Below are 21,038 nucleotides of genomic sequence, written 5' to 3' on the forward strand. Positions count from 1 at the left end.
TCTTACTAACATTGCTACATTTTATTATTTGCATGCACACAAATCTTACTAACACTCTTACGTTTTCTCGTCTCATCTTTTACTTACTGTAAATATAATCTAGTTGTAAATATTAAGCCTGGCTGAACAAAAAGCTTATTGTCATCACTACATCTTATCGTTTGGCACTACAGAAATTGAAATGCAATTGTTACATTTGATCCAAAGACATGCCTAAAAAGTATATATTGTTGTAATGTTTTGGTGACTATCTGCTCCTCAAATAAAGACAATGTAGCCATGTTGGTAAGATTTTTTCTTCACAGACGATGAAATGTAACAATTAATGATGGATTGATATCATCCAGCCATGCCAGACAATAAAATAAAATATAACAATTTTTGTTGAATCAGACGTTTTTCTTCAAGTCAACAGGTTTCCTTTGTATTTCAAATGTTGACATAACAATTGTAAAAAAAAAACCAAGATAAGAATAAGAAAGACGGTAGTTGACGGTATGAAGACCAGTATATCTGTAACAAAGAACTTTCCCTTTATGGCAAAAGCCAACCAATGCCTTACAAAACTGAATGTACCTCGAATGTTCGAATTTGTGTGATTTAAAGTTAGATAGAGGGAACGACTGATGTACTGTCATAATTGTCTCCCTAACTAACAATCTACAGCATAGTTTACTTTGTTTGCCTCGCTATGAGGATACTAATAGACGTCTATTACCCCGATTGCTTTTACAGAGTAAACATCCCACCGTTCTTGCAAAATAGTGGGAGGGGTAATATGATGTCTCCTAGTGCCCGAACAAGGCAAGCCAAGGCACATGTTCTTTCCACAGTCAAAGCAAATCCTCATTAGTACTCCCACTCTCCATGAATAGTGCCCTGGGAAAAACAGAATACGAAATGTGCCCCGCTCAAAGCAAATTGAGGTCATTATGGGTCACTAGTTCACTGGGTCTCATTTTCGAGCAAGCTTTCGAGATACATTGAAGTCAAACCCTTATTCAAGCAGGCAAACTCACAGACAGTCAGACTCGCATGCAGAAGCACACACACACACACACACACACACACACACACACACACACCCACCCACACACTCATCACACATAAACGTAGACATGAGATCTGTTTTTTCCATTCTGATGTCAAAACAGCAACGATGTACAGTAAATATATTATATGGATTAATTCATTGAGTCAATGACAAGTTGAGTGTAACTTTTAACTGATTTTTAAAGGATAAATACATTTATATTTACAGTCGCCGTTTTTAAATGCACTATTGACCGACCTATATTGTGCAGCATGAAAAATAAGATACATCAAAACAAATCTGACTGACAAATATAATGTGCCATTTGCTTTATTGACTGTACATATCAATTATATCTTAAATCATTTTGTTTATTTCAGTTACTGATTCGCTGCGTACTCATTCAAACAATGAGAGTGAGGAGACGGCTGGCTTGTCTCGCACATTAATCTATCACTTATATAACCCCCCCCCCCCCCTCCGCAAAACACGAGCAACAACAGTCTTGCCGCAAGACGTTGATCTTTGTGCATGCGCAATTGGAGTACTATGTGCGCGCGCGGGCAATCTGAGCAAAACGAAGTCTGTTGTCTATGTCAACGCCTCGCGGCTTCACCGCTGGAACTTCTTTTATTGGTGGGGGGGGGGGGGGGCGTCTAAGGGACCGGTCAGTTTCTTCACCCGGGGGGGGGGGGCGGTGGATTCTTAAATTGGGCCGACAAAAAGTCACTGAACCCCCCTATCTGTAAAACCAACCCCCCCCTATCACTTAATTCTAAAACATGATGACCCCCCCCCCATATATATATATATAATATTCACATGACAGGTATTTTTTTTATCGTGACTCAGTGTGGACTGCTTGACTGTCTTGCATCTACTTTATAAGATCCCGGGTTAGCACTATCATAATTATGATTATTGACTACACAGGGTAAATATATTCCAAAAGGAGTTAAACAGCATCTTGACAGTGAAAGGTATGGGAAAGCTTGAGCAGGGAATATGTATATCTCTTATGTGGGGTCCTAGGGGGTCTCCCCCTAGAAACCCTGGAAGTTTTTTACTCTGAAAAGTCAATTTTGAGACTATTCAGGACTTTTTTCTTCCATCACAATCCAAAACACAATGACCCCCCCCCCATCCACAATTTTGAAAACAGCATGACCCCCCTACTGCCAATTTCAAAAACAGAGTGACCCCCCCCACTCAATCCACCGCCCCCCCCCCCCGGCCGAAGAAACTGACCGGTCCCTAAATTACTAGTTTGGCGATCGAGACTACATCAACACCATTACCACTATCAAAATAAGTAACATATTTTACTGAAATTATGAACATTAAATGACTTGGAGCCCAATTTTGACCGCAGCTCTTTATCCGTCCAATAACAGTCGAAAATAAGCATGAAATACATAAACTAGTTATAGGAAAAGTAGAAATTATGTGGTAATAATTTGTCTTGTATTAAAATTGTTTTACACCAACAGTAAACCTTGCATGATTTGAAAAATCACCCATTGCCAGTTACATCTAGTGTAGCACGTATAATCTTTGTCCAATAATCACCGAATTCTCAACCAATTGTCATGTAGGTGAAATCTAAGAACAGAATTGTTCACCCGCCATATATGAAGCTTACAAAAGTCCCAATAAATGTGATCAAACATACATTCACATTTTTGACGATTAATCACTAGATATATAGCCGAAAATAAGAACATGTATATTTGAAGGGTGAGCTGGTTTTACTGCAGCGCATTTAAATTTGTTTGGTTGTGTTTTCCTACTTCACAATCACCCGGTTCACACCAGGACAAATTTTACATCATGTAGAGAAAACGAAATGATTATCAAATTTGAGATACTCAGTTTATCACCGTTCTTGTATCATTCATGATTCCTATGGAATAAGTAGCACACTCTCACATATTTCACACGAAAAAAAAGAAAATGAAAAAAAAAAAATGCTTACCGACAAATAGCGTTGAATTCCGACTACATCTCATAGGACATGGACACATAATGAAAAATACAACCAGTAATACGCGGATTGTCCTGTTGGAATCCATTCTGAAATTAAGGCGATCGCTCGTATTCACAATACGTTTTAAATTCGTTTTGTATTGTACGTCACTGAATCGAAACCAACTCATAAATATTCAAATTTGTTGTCATGCCGATTGATATTCATAAAAATGAATGTGTAGACTATAGTGGTGCGCCACTTTACCAACATACTTGCAAATGTCGGTAGCTTAAGAACAAATTATCCTTAATTATAACTTTTAAATCAAAAGCCTTGTGTAACAAAAGAGCATTGCTATGGTAACGTTTTTGTAAATTGAGGCGCCATATTTGTGTCACCTGTGTGAGTAATAGTGCAGTGATCACCTGAATGTTCAAGTAGTCTGCCTCGGGTTTTTTTAACCACTTTGAAGTAGTTGTTTACACCTGTACTAGCTGTAATTGGATATTTATTTTAATTAAATAACCAAAGATATGTTCACTAGAAATTGATCAATCACTTGTAAAACGGCATAGGTCTTTATATCTGTTAATTAGTGGTCAATATAATATGTAGGTAGCGTAGTGGCAAGTTTGAATCTTGATCGAAAGCTCGGTTTTGAATTCATTTTTCAATCAGACAACCACAATATATTCCCTGAAAATTGTTTAAAATACCAAAAATTAGATTGTACATATTATCCATAAAGCAGTATAGAAACAGAATGAAATCGTGATCACCATTGAGGGCGCATTTTTGAGTGCCGCCGTAAAAGTCAATTTGATTTGATTAATCGTGTAAACAGCTACAAAAAAAATTCATCCACAGGTGATGCGATACTGTTCAGGGTGTACGATATGAAGAGTGAGCTATTGTACCTAACAAACCATTGTTCTAAGAATCCGTTCCAGGTGGTAATAAATCAAATCTATCATATACTGTTATATACAAAATATGACACTTAAGTTTTACACATGTAACATAGCTATAGTCAAGCTCCCATTCGCGTACATAATATCATACTGATATGTCGATGGAACTATTAGCAATCGACTCTCATGCTGACCAATGAGGGCATACATCAGTCTGAGTTATAAGTTACGTGTGTGTGTGTGTGTGTGTATGTATGTATGTATGTATGTATGTATGTATGTGTGTGTGTGTATATATGTATGTATGTATGTACATGTATGTTCTGGTATGAACGTACGTACGTACATATGTATGTATGTATGTATATGTATGTATGTGTGTGTGTGTGTTTGTGTGTGTACGGTATGTATGTGTTTGTGTATGTATGTATGTATGTATGTATGTATGTATGTATGTATGTGTGTGTTTGTGTGTGTGTGTATGTATGTATGTATGTATGTATATATGTGTGTGTTTGTGTGTGTATGTATGTATGTATGTATGTATGTATGTATGTGTATGTATGTATGTATGTATGTATGTATGTATGTATGTATGTGTGTTTGTGTGTGTATGTATGTATGTATGTATGTATGTATGTATGTATGTATGTGTGCAACCCTATCTTATCAATACATAAAACAACACACTATACCATAGTCAATTTGTATGTTGCTTTATTCACTGGTACATATAGTCAGTGACTACATAAACAGTAAAAGATATGAACTATGTATAAACATCTACACCTTAAATCCATATATCACATGGTGATTATATTCAAAATCATAACATATGAAAATTCCAAGTGGTACATCCTGTAACATTTTGGTCTTTGGTAGTTACTTTTAGTTTCAAGTTGAAATATTGTTGTGATATTGTAACAACTAAGACATGAGTGAAATGTGTCTCTAATATACACTTATTGCCTGGCTATGAGGGCACAAGAAGATATCTAATACTCCAAGCACTGCTGTGTAGCTACTGTAGTTGCTATGCAACAGAATAAACAGTTATATGACACCTACTCGCACCTAAATATACATCAGGCAATAAGTGTTTTTGTCAATATCCCCAATAAGACTGCCAGGCTATGTCAATATTGCCCTAGGAAAAACAGAATGCGACTAGTGTCCCCTATATGCAAAGTGAGGTCACCATGGGTTACTAGTTTAACCCATGTGACATGATCTAAGCCAATCACTGAAGGATGCATGAACATAATGTGATAAAATTTTGAACATGTCTAAGACATGAAAACATTTTGAAATAATGTTTTGGTTCTCAATAAATATTGAAACATCACAATATTTAAAAAACCCACACAATTGTGAATAATTAATAAACATATTTCTGGTTAGAAACAAAGTTCTGTTTGTGCCTCCCTATTTACCGGAAAGTTCTGTTTGGGCATCTCTAGTTACTGGTAAGTTCTGTTTGCACCTCCCTAGTTACCGGTAAGTTCTGTTTGGGCATCCCTAGTTACGGGTAAGTTCTGTTTGAGCATCCCTAGTTACTGGTAAGTTCTATTTCAGCATCCCTAGTTACTGTCAAGTTCTGTTTGGGCATCCCTAGTTACTGGCAAATTCTGTTTGAGCCTCCCTAGTTACAGGTAAGTTGTTTGAGCATCCCTAGTTACTAGTAAGTTCTGTTTGAGAATCCCTAAGGTACTGGTTACATTTGCACATCATGCAATCTTGAGGCCTGCACATGTGCGTGAATCAAATAACTGTACACTCAAGCTCAACTTCTATACGTGTTGTATCTTTGTCTTCTGTACACCAACTTTTGTCAAAAATTGGACCTCATGTACAGGCTGTATCACTTTAACATTGGCAACTAATCAAGTAAGTATATATAATGTGAAAATTTCAATATATGTAACATAAAATGTTTTTACGAAAATGTTTACAGAACAGTAGTTTTAACATGTTATAAATAATATTGTTGATAAAAAACAACAACTAACCAATACAATGATCATTCGATAACAAGTCATAATTAAAATTAAAATTACAGGGCAGTGATATAAAGATTTCACAATATATTTTGATTTTAATTTATTATTTAATAACATTCCAGTTTCCTATCTATAAATATAAAATATAGTGAAGTTCGTCAATAAATCCACTGTATCTTTCCACAGCTATGTGTATCTTCTCTTATGCTCAGAGAAGAATACATCATATTTCTGTCATCAGAAAGACAAAAAGGTTTACACAAGTTGACCACTAGGAGTGCTGTTCGGAAGCTGTTGGACTGGCCAAAGAACTGTAGCTGCCATTGAAACCATTATTGTTCCAGTGTTTCACAAGAAAAGGTGGTTGCATTCTAAACCAATCAAAACATTCCACTAACTTTATTATTGATGATGTAATTGTTAGGACTTCATGGCGTTGTTTCAGCCACATTTTGTTGGCTGTGATCCTCACATACAAAGTGATAAGTCATTTCAGCAATTAATGTCCTCTTGTAACACTTTATTCGAAAATTACTGCAAGGTAGGTAACTAGCTGGGACTGGCATAAATACTTTACGATGTTTAGATGCCATGGAAACATTTTGTTGTGCATTTGTAAGTCTTTGGCTAAAATGCAAAGTGCATTTTTCTCTCTCTTTTTTTTTGCAGATGAAATTCACAACAACCCTAAACTGGCAATTCGCATGTATATCTCAGTATGTAGGCGACATGATTACATCATTGGTCTACATCTGAGCACCAATTGGATTTGGCGTAGCTTTTGGTGATAATTTCAAATTCAGTACAACATTCTGTGCTAGAAAGAGCAAAATACTTTTTCTGGTGCACAAAGCATTGTCAAGCAAAACTGCTAAGTTTCTGGAACAGAAGAATTTTATCTGTTGCTTTGAAATCGTTTCTGTTTCAGGCAGTGTACATTGAATTTGTTTGTTTGTTGCATAGTTATTTCAGATCAGAATTTTCAGATTCTTTTCAACATGTATTTCATCTTCTGTTGTGAAAAAACCCTCCCAAAGTTGTTAGCTTACATCTTAAATGAAAGTCATTCGTGTCACTATACACTAATTACATATTATTCCACAACATGTTTTCTTTTTCAGCCATTAAATATATGACTGACCTAAGGGGTCTTGTCCTAGAGTTGCCAGACAAGTAGTAACAAGCCCATGAGTATTTTCCGAGCTGAAATAAGAAAACTATTGAGAAATAATATAATTATACCTCATCAAGCATAATTTATGAAAAAGTGGGAAAAAAGATGATTTGGAACGATTTAGCTCATATTACGAGCACTGCAGTGATGTAGACATGAATAGTCATGATGTAGACCAGCCAGGCGATATAATCCATATTTTCTGTTCAAAGACAATAACTTGGCTTGTGCTTGGTATAGTATGTAATAAATATTTGTAAAGGGGAAAAACTTTTACGTAGATATCATACAAGACAAAGTACAAATATACAAATCACACTATGAAATCATAAATTGCATTTCTCTTTACAAAGATGATTAAAAACAAACTGTTTTCTTAGAAAAATGTTAGAACAATTTATTTCAGAAACTCTATTTAAGTGGACACATGGATAAGGATGGGGGATTTATTTTGGATTTTTTAATTTATAAAATAATTTTATCATGGCTTCCTACTTGAAAAATCAATGTGAACAACATTGACAAAGTCTGTGTTTGTGACTCAATACATTGCAAAAGATTAAGAAATGTGTAAAATGGTTGCTGTTGTATGTACAATAACAATCTTTTTTAAACACATTTTTCAGCTTTTATGCAATGTATAAACACATGTCTTTAACACATTCTTTTAATATCTTTTTTTGCAATGTATTGCGTTAAAAACACGTTTTTAACACATTTTTTAATAGCTTTTTTGCAATGTATTGAGGTTACAAACACAGACTTTGTCAATGTTGTTCACATTGGTTTTTCAAGTAGGAAGCCATGATAAAATTATTTTATATAAATTACTAATCCAAAATAAATACTCATCCTCATCCATATGGCCACTTTAAATCTGAATTATAATAGTGCTTAGATTACTTAATGTATTTCAATCATACTTATCAAAATGTAAGACACTACACCTAGATATTTTCACAACTTGAAAACTGTTGTCTTTTTACAGTCTATAACTTAAATTCCCAAAAGATTAACTTTTGTACACTGCTAAACCTTATGCATTGTGTTCAAGGAAGACATTTAAGTCATAACTTATCTAAGCATATTTTATTTTCTAGCAGCAAAGTAAGTGAAAACTATTTTTTTTAAAGAAACTACCCTGGTTTACAATCTGTAAAACTCAGACCCTTATCACTAAATGGTCATATTGGGTAACTGACCAGATTTGACTTTTGCTAACTACAAGACGACAAGTCCATGTAATACTTGTCCAAACATTGCAAGCATACAATTCTAAATCTTAGTCAAGAAAGGCCACATTAGCCCTGTCTAGACATAAGTTGTCTCGAGTCCTACCTGAGGCAGTCCCGAGTCCTACCTGAGGTAGGATAGATTTGTGTCTACATGCAGGAAGGTTACGGCGTAGATGTCGCGTGTTCCCTCCTGACTCCGTCCTGACAGTACCTAGGACAAAGTCAGGACAGTTTCAGGAAACCTCTCGAAGGTGTCCTAAGTCAGGACAGTTTCAGGACAGGTTCGGGACGCGTTTATGTTTACACAGGCTTCAAACTATCTGTAGTCCTGCCTCAGGTAGTGCGCGTGTAGATGGGGCTACTGAGTGACCTTGATTTGACATTTACTCACTTCCCATAATGCATAGAGGGTCCTCAAGAGAGGTCACATGGGGTCACTGACCAGATTTGATCTTTATTCACTTCCCCATATTAAATGCGTAGAGGGTCCTCAAGAGAGGTCACATGGGGTCACTGATCACATTTGACCTTTACTCACTTCCCCATAATGCATAGAGGGTTCGCAATGCACCCTGAAGTTCACACATGTTATCATTCAATAGTTGCAGTTCTTCATCTCCGTTGGTAGACTTTACGACTACAAAGCCCAGGCTTTCAGCAAACTTTTTAGTTGGACTTGAAGTTAAAGAGAAGAGATCCTTTACAATTAGATCATCCAGCTTTGGACAGTAGCTTTTTTCAACAGTCTCTTTCACCTGTATTGTGGAGAAAATTGACCAGAACTAGAAGCATGGTACAGTATTGAGTCACTTTAGTGCCCTCACACAGACATACGTCCCTTGCTTTTGTTTGAACAAGATTAGTTTTTTGACTGCTTGATGTGCTCCCTCCCCAATTATGTATATACCATCAAAAGAAATGTGGCAAGCTGATAATTATACTTGATAGAAGTTTACAAGCAACATATAAATAGATGTAAGGGAAAGGGAATCAACAGTAGTTATCTAACAATTTTTTGAGTTTGACCCCTGAGATCGTGTTATTGAAATGAAAATGCAAAACCTGTAGTATTTATCACACACCAAATGAAAAAGTAACTTACACAATTATCAAATGAAAAAGTAACTTACACACTTACCAAATGAAAAAGTAACTTATACACTTACCAAATAAAAAAGTAACTTGTAGTTATCGCCATGCCATTCATATAATGCTTGACACTGCTCATCTGATAACTCTGTAAATAAAGACATCGTATATTAATGAGGTCTACCTTTATATATGGATGAGGATTAGGTATTTATTTTGGATTTTTAATTTATAAAACAATTTTATCATGACTTCCTACTTGAAAAATCAATGTGAAACAACATCTGCCAAGTCCTTGTTTGTAACTCATAAATTGAAAAACATTAATAAATGTGTAAAATGTTTGTTATTGTACATACAATAACAAACATTTTACTAATTTTTTTAGATTTTTCTATGTGCTGAGTTACAAACACAGACTTGGTATATGTTGTTTCACATTGATTTTTCAAGTAGGATGCTGTGATAAAATTGTTTTATAAATTAAAAATTCAGAATAAAGTATCATTCCTCATCCATATGGCCACTTTAATGGTAAAATTCTACACTGGTATGATTGGTGCAACACACTCATGATATATAAGCATACCAATTAATATACAAAATATTAGTGTACTTATTTAAGCATATCGCTTTGGAAATACAGATATTACACATTAGTCGTTACATTTGTAAAGAAAATTAACTCCTTCTCAGTTAAAATGAGGAGAGAAATAATTAAGGCCAACCACGCAAAATTTTTAAATAAAGCTCAAAGTGATATCAAAATGACAAAAAGATAATTCATTTCAGAATTCAAACGGGAAACGTTGCTGAATACTGTGGTAACTCAATGGGGAAATAAACTGTTAATTTCCTTGAATAAGGTTTTAAATTTAACCTCATTGGGAGCAAGTGTTAGTCATTTCATATCAAACTCATACATATCTCTTCAAGTTCTGGCCTTCCCATGAAGTAGTTGGATTGATCTCCATTTAGTCAACAAACTCAAAACTTTAAATTTCTTTTGCCATTTCAAAATAACTCAGAAAATGCTTTCATATGGCAAAGTTTGGCGAGATTTGATTAATTTAGGTTTTCAGGCAAATTGACTGTTGAGGCCCATACTACCTTAGAGTAATGACTCATACTTGACATTCTTTGTGCTACGGCCATACTCGGATAGCTAAACATCAAATTCTAAAATGTGTTCATTGATGTGTACTGTACCTACCTGCCATTGCTGCCAAAACACAGTGCACAGCTGAGAGGAATCCACTATTATCATCTTCCGGATACTTTATTTTATTCTCCTGTATAAAAGAAAATTGTAGGTGTGAGAGAGCAAGAGAGCAAGAGCAAGCGTGAGAGAGAGAGAGAGAGAGAGAGAGAGAGAGAGAGAGAGAGAGAGAGAGAGAGAGAGAGAGAGAGAGAGAGAGAGAGAGAGAGAGAGAGAGAGAGAGAGAGAGAGAGAGAGAGAGAGAGTTCTACATTCTCATTATGTGCATATATAAAATGAATTGTTTCAATAGTTGTAAATCCTAACCTCTTCTCTTACATTTTAATAATTATAATAATAATAATTATGTAGTGATTTTAAACTCTGTGCTCAAAGCGCTTTACAATTATTACCCCTGGCTTGGATCATATCAGCACAACGGCCCATTATACTTCAACTCCCTGGGGAGTATACTTTCCACTGCAGCCTTTATAAGTGCATAGGATTAAATCATTCCAAACCATATAAACCTAGGATCGTTTACCATTTGTTTTAGTGTTATGTTTTTCTCAGCATTGTATTTTTTTAGCATCATGTGTGTTTAGAATCATTTCGTGTCTTACATCAATTTTATCTTTTGCTTTTACTTTTCACTTGCATTACCTTTTCTACATTTTGTTCCATTGTTCTTTTCTTTCCAATCTTTAGTTTTCAATTTTATTCACCTCTTTCTATGAGTACACATGGAAAGTCAAATTGCTAATGCATTTTTATGCAAATGGCAATAAAGTTATATTACTATTATTATTATTATTATATTCACATTGCAACCTCTATTCTATTATCAACCCAATTATATAACTGGGTTGACTGAGGCCGATGAGGCACAATTGTTGTTCATATCTTGTCCAAGGACTTTAGCTATTCAGAAACAAATAGGGTTCAAACCTGCAGATTCCAAGCTGGCATCATCACCATTCGATCATCATGACGCCAGAGCGTGGCTAGCTCTAAATGTACATTGTGTTATAGTTTGGTGGTTGCTTAATACATTGTGTGAATGAGATTGTTGACAAACAGTTACTAGCTAGGTCTTTGCTGTGTTGGACCCCATACATACGTGCATTAAACAAATTCTATGTTTTAAAGCAGCATGGGACCCCATGTGTAGAAAACTTAAAAATTTATTTTAAGGTAGTGCAGAATTGCAAATGTGTGCATCAGATGACATCTATGCTTTAAATCACTTTGAAAAAAGTGTCATATCTTACCACAAAGACAAACTGAACTCTGAGAAGGAAATCTTTCCATTGCTCAAGTTTTCCATCTACTTTTAGTGAAACTTGGATCAAGTCCATTTCTTCTATAGTTTTTCCATCAACCACAGCATGAGCTTTTCCAATCTAAATGAAATCACATAAATATGTTCAAAATCATGAAAAGTCTGTATGCAAATGAAGTGTACTTTCCAGTTAATGTCACTGAAAGATTGTTCTGGGAAATCGACTGCAAAAATATAAGTTTTCATAATGTTTCAAAATATTGTGGTAAAGTTGGTCGAACTGAAATTAAGTTATTCCATATTGTTGTTCAGAAACAGTTTACAGAGTTTCCAACTGAACTATGAAAAATGAACTATTACAACATATTGATGCATTACCAATGTAAGTTTGTGTCTTTGTACAATCTGCTTAAAATCCGATGTAGTGTACATGGTGTGATTTCTTTTTGGCTGTTCCGTTCACTGTCATTTGTTCTTTTGTGAGCACCCATTACACATACATCTAACACAATACCCTAGGTTTTCCCGAGCCACATGAGAATGCTGAGTGAATTCACTCAATGAATGAGAACTTGCAATGTGCCACAACATATGAGTACAGTACTTCAGAGTGCTCTGTTCAAAAAAGAGCATGAGCACAGAGTGCAGACAACAATGTTATTGTTATTGTTTGGTGGTTCTCAAATTATGGTAGCCCCATGACAAGAATTAGTAGTCTGTGGACACAGAACTACAGTTAATTTCGTGCCCTGTTCAAGAACTTGCACTATTTCCTGCATAAAACCATAGGTAAAAGGATAGGCCAGTTACTTACTATATCTTGCATAACACCAATAGTAAATGGACAGGCTAGGAGACTATGTAACCAATGTGTTAGCCAATATCTTTCTACAAAGTCCACAAATTCTAAACCAGTGAGAGGTTTGAACATTTCATACAGAGATTCATCTGAAAGACAAATAGAAGGATTTCTGTGACATTAAAACGGTCAATGAAAAATATTTATTTTCTTTAAAAATATCAGTAAAACCACTCATATAGATTAAAAATGAACTTATTTGTTAATGCTTTCATGCTGTAAAGATCCTACAATCATTATTTATAACTGCCAAAGAGGTAAATATTCACCCTTACACCATAGAAAGCAGAATCAGTAATTTCCCTAGCATGGTTGAACAAGGGAGCACAAGTGATCAGTAATGTCTACAATTTGCATAAATTAGAATATATTTGCATGATTTTGTAGTGCCCTCAGTGTTAGAAAAACATTTCTTTTTGTTTTTACCTTCTGTATTTGGAGACTTTGGACACACTCAGAATATATACATCCATACAACCTGATGTATTAGAAAATATGTATGATGGCAATTCAAAGTAAATTCTAACCTTCAGAGCTCACTTCAAATGGTGAATCTACAAAGTCCTTTGTTTCCTCAGGGAATTCAAAACCACCATCTCCTTCACCAAGAATCAGCAACTTAATTTTGCCTTCCTTTGTTATCTGCAGTTCACAGATGTGATAGGCTACGGGTGTATTAGCAGGTACACGTAAAGTTCGGCTTTTGTTCTTAACTACAGATAGATCTTCCTCTCCCTGCAATAACACAAAACTCATATATAGTATCTCATACATTGTATTTTGGTAACTTTTGGATCAAAAGCAATGGTCAGAATAGTGCATTACAATGCACTTACAGTGGCAGCAATGGGTGGACACATTGCCGGTTCCGAGATGTATCAAGGGCCTCTCCATACAATGGCATGTATTCTGTACATGCAAAGGGTTGTACATGTCATGGCTAGGGGTGGTTTCCTGGGAGGGGGTACTAGGATAAATTTTAGACAGGGGTGTCCCACCCAGTTTTTAAATGTCGACCCAATTCTGAGGATAGTTTTAAATGAAACAATATTTTGGCCATCTGGGTGCTATATGGTTATAAAGGTCATGAACATTCACATTAGTATTGTATGTACACTAGATGCTGGGCATCATGGACATATGTCAGCCATTCAGTGAACACAATTTCTTTGAATTTGAGCAAATATGGAAAATGTGACAAATTTTGGCAGCATTACCCCCCCCCCCCCTTTATGGGAGTATCCCCTGGGGGTGGTTGTAACTTGACTGTACCCAGAGTCTATGTCAGGGATGAAATTTGTCAAGTGCTTTGAGCACAGTGTGGGAAAGTACTATATATAAACAAATATTTTTATTATCATCATTATTTATCCATTGCTTACCTCAACTTTTGACAGAACTGATGCGCTTACATCTTCATCACCTTCATGAATGACCTGAGTAACAAGACTGCAATCTTTGGTAGGTGATAATGTAGCTACTACCACTCCCAAGACGTTACGGCGTTTCTCTCGTACTTCTTTGATAAATACATGATCCATGTTCAAAGACCTGTTAAAAAAAAAACACTCTAGAGTCAAACTTCGAGATGTCACTTGAATATATTTAGGTGCAGAAAAGTTGAATAAATCTAATTTGCAAATGTTTTGGTTGTATTTATGACTCGGGTAATGGAGGTTTTGGGTCACTCAGATAGACACAAACTAAAACTACTGTTGTTCTGATGTCATAGATTGCACAAGTGGGTGATAGCAGTTCCTCTGTTGTGTGATTCTAATCACCCTGTGATCAAGATAGTGTAAACATTGGAAGTCCCAAAACAGTACACCACCAAGTTTATGCAACTAGCATTCAGAGAGCTACCCTACTGAGACAATCACACATCCATTCAATAGCTTATCACTGTTGTATCAACATATTGTGACAATAGTTTTAGTTTGTGTCTATCTTAGTAAACCTGAAGGCTCAATAGGGTACTTGCAATCCAGACTGAGCATGCTCAGATGCAAAGGACTATGGGATTATCTGTTGTTATCGTAATACCTAATCTGGAGCTACTGATAAAATAAACCTTCCACAACTGTCAGGGTGATTATGAATTGATTATTTGTGGTTATAAATAATGTAACATTATTGTTTACAATGCTAATTGATTAGTATTTATTATCACATTTCCCATGATCCAACATTCAACATGGTGGGTTTGCAAGTTCCCTATTACCAGAGCAACAATTTTCACTGTTCATTAACATAGTTCTTAGTGAGAAAACAGAATTCTGTATGTACATACTTAGACATGGGTACATTGTATTATTTACAGATATATTTGGTGTGTGTGTGTGTGTGTGTGTGTGTGTGTGCGTGCGTGCTAAAGCAAAATCTTCTACCTTGCCTTAGAGTTTTAACCTTTTGTTTTCCACCAAATATATCTTTGTATGAACACGATTATTCTGAGCACAGCAAGGTCTTAATGACAACACATGTATTTGTTACAAAAAAAGAGCACAGTTAATTTGAATATTCATAATCATTTTCCAATATTTTGAGTACATAGGCCTTCATCTGTGACCAGTCAGTGGAGGTCAGACATGTGATAGTCACATGACTGGACACATTTATCACATGACAGTGACCTCCCCTCACAGGTAACAGCTGAAGAGAGAGCAATATGATCGAAATATCTGTTACAAAAATAAAGGTTCTTTTGATGCAGAAAATAGCAACACATGTCGAATCTATACACAACATTTTCAGTTATACTGTTAATTTTCACATAAACTGAAAATTACAATAATTCATGGAATTTTACAGAATGGGGTTTAGCGAACGCCCTGATCAAGAACATCTGAACATATTTATCATGTAATATTCAGGAGAGAAATATATTCATTTTTTATTGAAATCTGTTCCAATAAACAAACTTTAATTCTTATGTCACAGTATAAATATGGAAATTATCAGCTGTTCTAGCACTGACAGCTAGCTGCTTTATGTTATTGTTTGATTGAACATAAACATAGTCAATAAATCAATCAATCAAAGAATCAATAAATCAAACTTGATACAGTGACAATCTCAGCAGCATTGCTCTGTTCTGTTATCAGATTAAACTGTATCTTGATGAACAGCAGTTAATTGGAGTCTGTTTGTTATATTTTGTAACATTCTTGTTAATTTGTTACATTTTGCAACAATGTATTAATTTGTCGACTTTAACACTATAACTATAACTATATATTTTGTAGTGTAAACTAATAGTGGATGGTAGCTGCAATACCATTGTAGTGCTAGGCCTATTTTTATGTTTCAGCTTTTTATTGCAACTAAATCATTGGAGTCATTGGTGCATGGCAGTAATCATGGTTGCAGCTATTTGTATCTGTCATCATGAAGTAGGAAGCCACTATTGCCCCCCCCCCCCCATAACAAAACCTATCAAAGTTACATTTAATATCGACCCTATACAGAACTGTACACTTCGCTAAATTCATGCATGACATGACCTCGTCCATGAAGAGTTTATTGTTAGCTTGTCAATTCATTGCATAGGTGGGGCTTTAAGAGTCAATTCATGGATTGCTCTCGTTATAGTACACAACATATATATTTGATCATTTTATGATAGCTACTGGTGATAATGTTTTGTGAATGTTCTGTGCATACAATAGAAACATTTTCTTTATTTTGTGGTTTGGTAATATCCATGAATGAAGTATATTATGGATGTGTTACGGATTGTGACATTTCACTAATACTAGTCCTGCTTGCAAACGGAGTAAGTCGAGACTCAATTCTGACAATTTCCCTTCCCGCTTCTCCGGATCTCTGTGTGTTCAGGATCTAGGACAATGTTAGAATCGCGTCACGTAGGCTTACATCGTATGCAAGCAGGACGACGCTAATACAATAATGGGTCTACGAAATCATATACTGTTGAAAAACAAACAGTACTTCTCTCACCTTTCTAAAAGTTCTTCTTGGAGCAAGGGTATGTTAACTTTTTGTTTCGAAATCGTGCCAAGTTTAGCAGTGATTTGAACGCTGTCATCCCCACTCAATTCCAGTTCTGCTTCGCTCACAATATTTCCACCTATTTTGCCTTTGACTTCAAAAACCGAGCTATCATTAAAATCAGTGAGTTCCTCCCTAGTTGTCGGGACATCAAGGGGTTGCTCGGAATTCACAAGAAGCTGGTGAAGAGTGTAAGCGGTCGGTGTGTACTTGGGCGATCGCCAGGACCAGCGTCGTTTCTTTTTCACAACAATGTGGAAAACATCGCAGTCTGACGCTTGATCGAGTGATGGGGAAGGCCGAAGAGTATCTTCGCCTATAGCCTTAGACAGTTTTTTCGTTACTGCAGCGAACATATTTTGTTCTTGTCAACAAAGAAGTTATTCCGAACGTATTACAGTATCGATATCCATGTAATCAGCCTGCATAACGCACCCAGTGTAACATGGTGACCTTTCATGAACTCCCAGGATGGCTTAGCTGATTGGGTGGATGTACTTCCGTTTTCATATATGTGTATGTTCAACACTGAGGGCGCAAAGCATGTTGCTCGTAACCGGCAACAGATGACAAAACACCACATTTTATTTTGAAGTATTTGTCAATTTTATTGATATTTAATCTAGGATCGATGTTTTAGACAACTACAGTATAGGTCAAACAAGGGTTAAAATACACAGGATGCAAATAAGATTAATTCAATCTTTGATCATACGCTTTAGAATCCCCAGAATTAGTACATTTTGAACAGGCGTTGACAATTATTTTCGTGTTTTTTTTTCTAATACAAACATTTTCTCTTCGTTCTTGAAAGCTGTAGGGTTTTATTTTCAAATAGAGTCCTAGACACCAATATTCAATAGTTCCTAAACTTATGTAATATCAACCCAAATTATTACATGATACCAGTGATTAGCTATATATTTCCTTATCTACACCCCTGACTAATATTGGTATTTGCAAAACAGTGCAATATTATACAGAACATTAGTGGTATGCAAATGAGCTTACAAACGGTCCATTGACATAAAATCAAGTGATCACCAAAAAGTATATATAGTAATAACAGAACCCATGACATGAGATATTGAGAGTGTCAGTGTGGGGATGGGGTGCATACTTTTGGTGTTTTCTGCTGTGTGAAAACGAATGACCACAGAAAACACTGCGAGTGCTCGTGCAAATAACCAATGTACGTCACACTTGTACTCGCAAATCACTGGGCTCCACCAGTCTAAAAATTAAACTTCCAGATGTACATAAATTGCCCAACACTTTTTTAAAACAAAATCAAAGTGTCTATTTTTTGGTGAAATACATGTAGTAAATATTTTAGAACGGCAGTGATAAAAACAAAATTTCACAAAACATACTCCTTTTTGCACCTGGTCTACCCTTCAATACTGATTCACAAAGAGTTCAGTAGACATATTGAGGGGATTATGGTGAGGAACAGTCTAGATACATAGTATTTCATTGAAATGAACCAGACATTCACTTAGATGCACACTTGTGATTGGGTTATGTGTGCTAGGCCTGATAATACTAAGAGAACCCCTATGATTGGCTACATCAGATAATCAACAGACCAGATAATCACTAACAAGAATCCCTGTGATTGGCTAAGTATGCTAGATAAGATAATAACTTAGAAGGACCCCTGTGATTGACTATGTATACTAGACCAGATTATCACTTAGAAGGACCCCTGTGATTGGCTAGTATAGTAGACCAGATAATCACTCAGAAGGACCCCTGTGATTGCCTATGTATACTAAACCAGATACTCAATTAGAAGAACCCCTGTGATTGGCTATGTATACTAAACCAAATACTCACTTAGAAGAACCCCTGTGATTGGCTATGTATACTAGACCTGATAATGACTTAAAAGGACACCTGTGATTGGTTATGTACTGTCAGACATGTAAGTTCCAGTCACTATAAATGGCAAGATATGTTAGACTAAGAAGTACACAGAAAAGATTCAAAGTTAGACGATATGTCAATGCCCATATAGCGACAAGTTTAAGTTTCTCTCACTTCTGTAAATTTCACCAACACATCCGTGAATACACTTCCTCCAATGACTGTTTTATTTGTCACTATGTCATCACTTTTATCACCATAGCAACAGAAATGAGTGCAAAAATGTTTTAAACATGTGCTTCATCACACTACAATTTGAAGAATACTGAGAGTGGAAAACCGATTTTACATCAAGTTATGTACGGAGACACAAATCCTGTTTTTCCAATGTGTGAAAATTTATCAGTAACTTGGGGTTTATGCTCAGAGCGCTAAAACAATACTAGTTACATTAATAGTACTACATAACGACCTTGCTGTACCCTGAAGCCCGAACTATACCATAGCAAAAACCATAATAATACACCACAATAAACTTTACTAAAAAATAAAACTATCTTTATAATTAAAGTGAATACAAGCATTCACTGGGCTGCAAATCAACTAATCTAATTAACTATACCAGATAGTTCTTGTGCAAGTGCTTGGAACAATAATACATGGCAATGTGAAATTAAATGCCCATTTTCAAAAGCTTAGCTTTTTCCTGGCAAGTGTGTACTTGTTCACACCATTTCGATATTCAGATATTCTTCCCCAATATTTTTCTATGTTCAGTCAAAGAAAAATACGAGTGAGCTAAGGAGCCTTGTAACTACCAGTCACTAGACAAGTACTGATAATCCTTACACGTCACAAGTACACAGGACATGTTTTGAATTTCAAAAATTGGAACCACAATAAGGTTGCACAGCTTGGAATTGAAGTTGTAACTTGCGTATGACGCAGCTTTACATTTTGTATTTTCGTACGACAAAATTATGTACATTATCATTGTATTAGTCTTGAAGGTGGAATGGGTTGTGGTAGGTACTTTAAACTGAGTACTAACTTGAGGTTCATATTATAGAACAAATTTAAAAAAAATGAACAGTTTTCATCGTTCTCTGCATATTAATCAATATTTCTTGATTAGATGTGATTATTGTTGAGGTATCTAATCTCAATTGTAACATCTGATTTTGTAGTCAGTATATTTTGCATAATTTCACATTATTTTGTGCTAACGACACTCATATAAAGGACAGTGAATATTTCACACAGCACAAAAAACTTCAATCACTAAATAAATTTTAAAACTAGCTACCCTATCACTCATCAATATAACTATACTTATCATAAATAGATTACTGAAAACAACAGAAAAGTAGCTGCCAAAAACAAGACGGCTGCCAAAATACAAGATGGCTGCCCATCATAAACAAGATGACTACCAATGACAATATGGCTGCCAAAAAACAAGATGGCCGACAACACATGTAAAAGTGCTGAAAAATACAAGATGGCGGTCAAGAAATACATGATGGCTGTAGACAAGAACTACACATGAATGAATAGTGATGAACAATAATATATTTAGGGTGAAATTTTTCACTCGGATTCTTTGTATGGTATTCACCACATAACAATTATCCATCTTGTCCAAAAAATATGTGTGCTTCAAGGTGCAAAATTACATGCTTCTTTTTTTTCTTTATTTTTAATGCTGATGAATTTTTTCTCGGGTTGGTTTTTTATAGTGGAACAAACTAGAGGTATCAAGATTACCCATCTGGTCCAAAGCTTCTGCAAAGAGCTTCACAAGCTGTGTGGAAAGAAAACAAAGAGAAAATTGACATTTATACAATGAAAAATAATGACATGGTCAGAACTTGTCTAAATTAGCATGTTCATAGTAGCCTGTCGAATTGCTAGATCTATGACTCCACTACACTCACTCTCTAGCTTGTCCTGGTAGAAGCATCAACTGATTACTTTAGCCTCACCCCAAAAGACCATTATTAGAATACTCATATGCATAAATTTACATAACATTAGCACTTTATGTTAATCATGACACATGTTGCATTGTACTTGCAGTGTTCATTGGGTCACAGACTAAGTGTACATATTAATGACCTAATTTGAATATCAACAATTCGATGTTACATAACCACTCCCCATTGTGACCAATCAGATTATGCGGATATTTTCAAAACTCAATAAAGGGTGAAATTGCTGACATGACAATCTGGATAAAGAATGAGTGTAGCAATGTCACAGATCCAGTGAGTAAACATGTTCATACTTATTTAACTACATATCATTAAAATTCAATAGGGCTGAATGTTCTATATTTTCATAACATCGAATACATGTAAATGTACAATTGGGGTGAATTTTAAACTCTTGGTTTCACCAGATAGCCT

General features: G+C 35.5%; 3 protein-coding genes across 7 annotated transcripts in view; 1 reads left to right on the plus strand and 2 right to left on the minus strand.

Moving 5' to 3' along the window:
- Positions 1-21,038, plus strand: part of LOC144450435 (protein transport protein Sec61 subunit beta-like) — a 296,273-nt gene that overhangs the window by 22,068 nt on the left and 253,167 nt on the right. The window lies entirely within an intron of this gene.
- Positions 8,616-17,168, minus strand: LOC144450901 (gasdermin-E-like). The gene is made up of 8 exons (XM_078141652.1): positions 16,711-17,168; positions 14,133-14,301; positions 13,278-13,485; positions 12,706-12,839; positions 11,881-12,012; positions 10,625-10,703; positions 9,489-9,559; positions 8,616-9,077 (listed from the first exon to the last, which is right to left on the minus strand). Exons 1-8 carry the CDS (start codon positions 17,115-17,117, stop codon positions 8,853-8,855), a joined length of 1,425 nt encoding a protein of 474 aa, XP_077997778.1. The 5' UTR covers positions 17,118-17,168; the 3' UTR covers positions 8,616-8,852.
- LOC144451065 (carbamoyl-phosphate synthase [ammonia], mitochondrial-like) overlaps positions 17,344-21,038 on the minus strand; it is a 45,457-nt gene continuing 41,762 nt past the window's right edge. For all 5 annotated transcript variants that reach the window (XM_078141827.1, XM_078141828.1, XM_078141825.1 and 2 more), the window contains one exon: positions 17,344-20,434. In XM_078141827.1, the coding sequence (XP_077997953.1) occupies positions 20,330-20,434 (105 nt within the window). In that variant the 3' untranslated portion in view covers positions 17,344-20,329. The remainder of the gene's footprint in view (positions 20,435-21,038) is intronic.

The sequence above is a fragment of the Glandiceps talaboti genome, chromosome 20 (assembly GCF_964340395.1).
Source record: "Glandiceps talaboti chromosome 20, keGlaTala1.1, whole genome shotgun sequence".
NCBI lineage: Eukaryota > Metazoa > Hemichordata > Enteropneusta > Spengelidae > Glandiceps > Glandiceps talaboti.

Bases quoted from the DNA above. Each gene is read 5' to 3' on its own strand.
- LOC144450901 (XM_078141652.1), bottom strand. From the start codon at position 17,117: ATGTTCGCTGCAGTAACGAAAAAACTGTCTAAGGCTATAGGCGAAGAT. The intron at 13,486-14,132 runs GTAAGCAATGGA...GTGTTATTGCAG, and splicing joins CAGTTCTGTCAAAAGTTGAG to GGAGAGGAAGATCTATCTGT. The intron at 12,013-12,705 runs GTAAGTAACTGG...GATTTCATTTAG, and splicing joins TTGGTGTTATGCAAGATATA to ATTGGAAAAGCTCATGCTGT.